This window comes from Hibiscus syriacus, unplaced genomic scaffold (assembly GCF_006381635.1).
Source record: "Hibiscus syriacus cultivar Baekdansim isolate YM2019G1 unplaced genomic scaffold, ASM638163v2 tig00110429_pilon, whole genome shotgun sequence".
NCBI classification, from domain to species: Eukaryota; Viridiplantae; Streptophyta; class Magnoliopsida; order Malvales; family Malvaceae; genus Hibiscus; species Hibiscus syriacus.
In genome coordinates, this window is record NW_024062733.1 from 1,237,233 (window position 1) to 1,243,925 (window position 6,693).

The 6,693-nt window shown below is 38.1% G+C and overlaps 1 protein-coding gene across 1 annotated transcript; it reads left to right on the forward strand.

The window, feature by feature from the left end:
- Window positions 1-469: 469 nt before the first annotated feature.
- LOC120124752 lies at window positions 470-1,573 on the forward strand. The gene has a single exon (XM_039143341.1). It carries the CDS (start codon window positions 470-472, stop codon window positions 1,571-1,573), a length of 1,104 nt encoding a protein of 367 aa, XP_038999272.1.
- Window positions 1,574-6,693: the final 5,120 nt, after the last annotated feature.

The following is a 6,693-nucleotide window of genomic DNA, read 5'->3' on the forward strand; positions in this document are numbered from 1 at the left end:
TGAAATAGTTAAATTATTTCCGCAGTCCTTATAGTTTTGATGTGTAGTTCATTTTGGTCACATGTTGTAATTTTACCCTTGAATTTTGAATTAATTCAATTTAATCCCTGATTATATTTCTTATATTTTGCAAATTAACCCCCTAACTTTTTATTTTTTTCATTGCAGCTTTCATTTAGCATCAATTTGACACCTAATCTTTTGATTCTTTTCAATCTAATCGTTCTTTATTTTTTTTAAATTTAATGCTTATTTTATTTTATTTTATTGCTTAACATTAATTTTACCTTTTTTTGGGCAGTTTTAAATTGGTCAAAGGTAAGTAATTCAGATCGAATTTTTGAAGTTTTAATTTCAATTGTAATTTTCACAATTAAGACAACCAGGAAATCAAATTGGTACCGAAAAGGCAGTACAAGGGTGCTAATCCTTACTTCAAATGTTGAACGGAATCAATAATAACATAACAATGGCGAAGAGAAGAGTTTCACCAGTGGAGAAAAGTAGAGCTTCTCTAGTGGAGTGGCATTATCAAGTCCCGAAGTGGCATATCATGTTTGTCAACAATGTGAGTAAAAGAATTCACTCGAAAACCCTCAAGGAGTCGTTCCAGGCCTATGGAGTTGTGACAGACGTTTTTATAGCGTATAGAAGTAGAATGAGACTATTAGTTGGTTCTACATTTGCTTTTGTTAGATTTAGAAATAAATCTGAAGCAGACAAAGCGGTTTGTAAGGATGATGGCAGATTTATAGATGGTTTTAAGATCAGAGTCTTTCATGACAACAAAGGAGTTGTAGAGGTCGAAAGGGCGGTTGATGGCAGTTCTATTAAGAAAGTGTGGAAGCCATCGTTAAGAGATTCCAGGTCGTTTAAGGAAGTTCTCGAAGGGTTGCAGTCTGCCGAAGGGAGGAAAGTAGATTATGTTGATAATGTTGATAATGTTCAACACTCCTTGTCATCTAGACTGGATAAGGTGATTCATCTTATGATTGACGAAGGAAAATATATAAGGCAAGAATCTACAAATGGAGAAGAAAACACGACTATTTGCATTAAGGAGAAGGAGGTATCATGGCGAAAATCTTGTCTGGTAGGGAAAATTAAAAACATGTTCAATGAAGACATAATCCAAGCAGCTTTTTGCGCAGAAGGGTACGATGTTAAGGTTAGTATTTGTCATGACTTACTGGTAGTAATTCAATTCCAACATGAGGTCGTTCGTCAGGAATGCTGGTTTAATAGAGAGGAACGGCTTCATCGCTGGTTCGACGAATTGGAATTGTTGGAGGGTTATGAGAATAAAGTTAAAATTAAAGTCTGGATTCATTTATTTGATGTGCCTTTAGCTGTGTGGAGTAAGGATTTTTTCATGGATTTGGGAAGCCGGTGGGGCAAAGTTATGCGGATTGATGAAGATACCTGTGATCGGAGGAGGTTTGATGTAGCTAAGATTTTGATGGAAGTTCAATATGTCTCGGACGTTCCAGAGAGAGCTTTCATTGTCTTCAATGGAAGAGTTTCTCCAATAAAATTGCTACAGAAGTTCAAGAAGAAACTCGAGTGTTCTTAGACGGAGTAATGGCTAATGGCGGAGCGTGGTGCAAAGATGTAGATGAAGCAGGTGAGTTTTCTTTGCCTGAAGAAGAGCATGTTGATAGAGAAGATGCCCAGGCAGAATATTATGGGGCTGATACGCATGTTGTGCTTTGTCAGAGGAGTGAGAATGTTTTTGGGTTGAGAGCAGCTAGTAGGGGGCACGTGGACAGGCAGGTGGAAATGAGTGTTGAGGACGTAGAGATCTTGCATGATGTCCCAATTTATTTTGATGTTGGTTTGGAAATCAACCAGTGGATGTAAGCGTTGGGCTCATGGAACTAAATAGAGAGCCAGATCAACCGTGGAAGACCCAGTATGTGTCCAATAGTTCAAGACTAATGGATATTCACATTGAAGAGGTTTCCTCAATTAGAAAAGGTGTTGAGGGCCAAGTTCCTATTTCGTACGAGTGTGATACGGCAAATTCCCTGATGCCTATCCAGGATTTTTCAAATCACAAGATAATGTTAATTTTTTGAGGGCTGATCAGGGTGCAAATTTGAGTGTGAAGAGAGGCAGATTGAAAAGCAGGACATTAAAAAAAAGTTCGAGGAAGGAGGCTGTTCGTGGATCAGTTGCGGAGGGGAACAAACCTGATTGTTTGGGGTAAGATAACTAATCTGTGGTAACTTTTTCTGTGGGTGAGGCATTGGGTGTAGTATTCTCAGCGTCGAGAGAGACTGTGATTCATCAATTGGAGCAGAATGAAATCCCGACTTTTTGTTCGGCAGAAACAAGGACTGAAAATTCTGATAAACTGACGAAGTATACTTCAGTAAGGCTCCTCGCATCGGTTGAGAATTCATCAAAATCAGTTAAGAAGGGGGCGAGAAAAGTGGGAGATCGATTACCTAAGAGAAATAACAATTTAAAAAGGAGGAAGGTGAACGTGAAGGCCAAGAGTGGTGTGATCAGTTCTAGCAGCACATTGAATCATGAAGTTCACGATGTTGCAATTACTGGGAGCAGACCGGGGAAAGTTAATGTTGTAGCGACGGGGAAGAAGGGGCTAGATAAAGTGGAGCTGATCGAGCGGTCGGGTAAGTCTAAAAACTGATCCAACTGGTCGATCTAGTATCTTTCATTTGAGTCTTTTCTTTTATGGATTCTGGTTTAGCGTTGTTATCTTGAAACATCAGAGGGTTGGGTAAAACTGAGAAAATTAGAGTTCTCAACCGGGTCATTGAAGGTAATAAATTAAGTGTGGTAATGCTTCAGGAGTCTAAAGTTTCTGAAATTCCAGTATCTTTGGAAAGAAGGTTGAAAGGTAGGAGAGGTTTTGAATTGGTTTCAGCGGATGTCGAGGGTGCTTCAGGGGGTCTCATTTCTTTGTGGGATCCTAATATATTCTGTGTTAGCATGAGGAATATTTATAGGAGAATGATTATTCTAAAAGGCCTGCTTCTGTCGAATAATTTAGAAATTGGAATCATCAATGTTTATGGCCCGAATTTGCAAAGTGATAGAGAAAATTTTTTCCAACATTTAAATGACATCATAGAAATCCTTAACATTCCTGTTATTGTGGGGGCGATTTTAATACAGTAAGGTTTGTGTCGGAAAGAACAGGGACCTTTGATCACTCGACTGCCATGAGTTTATTCGAAGAATTTATTTATAGTAGGGATTTGATTGATGTCCCGATTTTGGGTGGTTTGTATACGTGGTTTAGGGGAGGTGAAAATGTGGCTGTTAGTAGGCTGGACAAATTCCTGATTTCTTCTGAAATATTGTGCTCGTTTCCTCATATGCTGCAATTGACTCTACCGAGAACTGTTTCGGATCATAAGCCAATCATACTCAAGGAAAAGAAGTTAAAAAGGTTCGTTCGACCATTTAAATGGTTCAACCACTGGGCTAATGATCCCATACTTTCCCAAAAAATAAAGTATGCTTGTGGAGAAAATAAAGTCAAAGGTATGCTCCAAATTTTGACGGTTTCTAAATCAGTGACAAAAGAATGGGCAGCGGTAATTCGGGAGAATAAGTCAGATTCGGTGGAAGAGATCGGAAAAAAAATTGACAGCTTAGAGAATTTGTGTATTTTGAATCCCAGCAATTTTTCAGCTCAAAATGAACTTCTCTCTTCGAAGGCAAGATTATGGGTTGCGTTGAGAAAGGAAGAACTTGAATGGCTTCAAAAATCAAGACTACAGTGGTTCAAAGAAGGTGATAAAAATACTAAGTTTTTTCATCTTACAGCTGCTGCAAGAGGAAGATTTAATCAGATCACGAAATTAAAGGTTCAAAACACAGTCTTCAAGAATCAGATTGGCATCCAACAAGCTTTTGTTAATTATTTCAGTCTCGGGTACAACGATGTGAAGACCTTGCCAGTGAAAAAATTAGATATTCCTTTTAAGAGATTAAACGTTGTTACTAGAAGGATTATCGAAAGGCCATTTTTTGAAAAAGAGGTTTGGCATTCTATAAATTCGTCAGACGGATCTAGAGCTCATGGCCCGGATGGATTCAGCATGGATTTTTTTAAGAAATTTTGATGGACATTAAAGGTGATGTAATGAATTTCATGTGCGATTTTTATTGGGGTAGAGTAGAAGAATTCTCGTTCAACAAATCGTATATTGCTCTAATTCCAAAGAAAACTGATGCAGTGTACCCTGAAGAATTTAGATCAATCTCCTTGGTGGGCAGTTTGTACAAGATTGTGACTCGGGTATTGGCAAAACGGATGGCTGCTCGTATTAGCGAAGTGATTGGCGATAATCAGTTTGCTTTCATTGCTGGAAAACAGAATACAGATTGTATTTTAATTGCTAACGAAGTTATTGCTGATTTGGTAAAAAGCAAGAAAGAAGCAATTCTGTTTAAGGCTGATTTTAGTAAAGCATATGATACTGTTGACTGGAATTTTTTGAATCTGATTCTGAAGAAAATGGGCTTTGGGACTAGATGGAGGAAATGGGTTAATGTTTGCATATCAACTCCTTCAATTTATGTGTTAGTCAACGGTTGTCCTTCTTCTAGTTTCTCAATTAAACGAGGCTTGAGGCAAGGCTGCCCATTGTCACCGTTTCTTTTTAATATTGTGGGAGAGGCGCTAAGTGGGTTGATTAAAAAAGCAGAAGCTATTGGATTGTGTGTTGGTATCACAGTAGGGGATGGAAGAGCTGGTGTGTCTCACATTCAATTTGCAGACGATCTTCTCATTTTTTTGGAAGCAAATGGTAGATGGATCCAGAATCTCAATCAAGTTCTAAAATTTTTTGAAGTAGCTATAGGACTTAAGCTGAATAGAATGAAGACCAAGATTTTTGGCATCAACGTGGATGAGAATACTGTAAAAAAGTGGGCATATTCGATCTACTGCGATTGGGTAAAGTTTTCTACGACGTATTTGGGGCTCCCTTTGGGTCTTAAAAAGAATTCCATTTCAATGTGACAGCCTATTCTGGAAAAAATTAGAAGTCGTTTGGATAGTTGGAAAGGCAAAGTTCTTTCTTTTGGAGGTAGATTAACATTGGTCAAATCAGTTCTGATTAATCTTCCTGTGTATTATATGTCCATCTTCCAAATTCCAAAGTCCATAGCCGGAAAAATTAATAAATGTATAGCGAACTTTGTTTGGAATGGTAAGAACGATAGAGGTATTCATTGGATAAAATGGAATAATATTTGTGGGCCGAAATCTCATGGGGGTTTGGGTATATTCGATGTGATTTCAAAGAATCGTGCTTTGCTCAATAAATGGATATGGCGATTCAGTGAGGAAGGCGGTAGTTTATGGAGGAATATTGTTGCAGCAAAGTACAAGTACGATCAGAACTCGTTACTTCCTAAAACTGTTAATGTTAGGAATTCATCATGGGTTTGGCGCAACATTGTCAATCCGACAGTGGTAAATGGTGCTGATTTTATTTTTGAAGTTTGTTGTGTGATGGGTAATGGTGAAAATATTAAATTCTGGACAGATCATTGGACTGAATTTCCTTCCTTAAAAGCTTCTTTTCCTAGATTATTTGGATTGGCAATTAAAAAAGTCAGAAAGTTAAGCGAGTTCGGTCATTGGGTGCTTGGAGCTTGGGAATGGAAGTTTGAAATTAGAAGATCCTTGTTCGCTTGGGAAAGGGCTATGTGGGATGAATTTTTCCAAGTTTTGAATAGAGCAGTTAGTTTAGTGCAAGGTGTGGATAGATTAAAATGGTTATGCTCTAATGATGGGATCTACACTCCTAAATCATATTGTACTAAGTTGGCTTGTGTTGGTAAGGCGGAAGACTCAATTTGGAAATAAGTGTGGTGCAAATTTATCCCCCCTAAATTCTCGGGTTTCGTTTGGAAAGCTGTGCATCATCGGTTACCTGCAATTTCAGAACTGGAAAAAAGATGAGTCCCGTGTACCGATCAGACACTCTGTATTTTCTACAATCGGGAAAAGGAAACTGTTATCCATATTCTGTGTCAATGTGATGTGGTTTGGAAAGTGTGGCAAAGATGGTGTTCTTTGTGGAAGGTAAACTTAGTGTTTCCTATGAACGTTAAAGAATTGTTATTGGTTTGGTTTAATAAAAATATTAGGAAAAAGGTTAGACCTCTTTGGCAATTGGGATTTTTTGGTATAATCTGGAAATTATGGTTGTGTCGAAACAAAGCTAGGTTTAATGGCTGCTTTTTTTCGTTGGATCAAATTTTCAACATTTTTCTGTTACAGATAGGTGTTTGGGGGCATTATCGATGGCCGTTGCTAATCCATGTTGCTCAAGATTTCGTTCGATGTCCCGAGTCCATTACTCTTTGCTGCTGTTAGTGAGCTGGTGTTGATGTCGTGAGTCTTTGATGTATTTGTTTTGTAGTTTGTTTACAGTGTTGTTTCACCATTGGCTGTGTACAAAGGGTTCTGTTTTATTAGATTAGATATTGGGTTCTGCTATATTCTCCTTAAGCTCGTGGCAGGGATCTTTGGAAGGTTCATTGATGTTTGGCAGTGGCTTACTAATGCTTTGTTTTATTCTTGGTTTATAGCTCTTGGTTATGCGTTCGGTTTGTGCTTGGCTAGTGTGAGTATTTTATAATAGGTGTTCCATGTTCTTTGATTCTCACTACTTCAAGGTACACTCTTTTTCGTCCACTTAG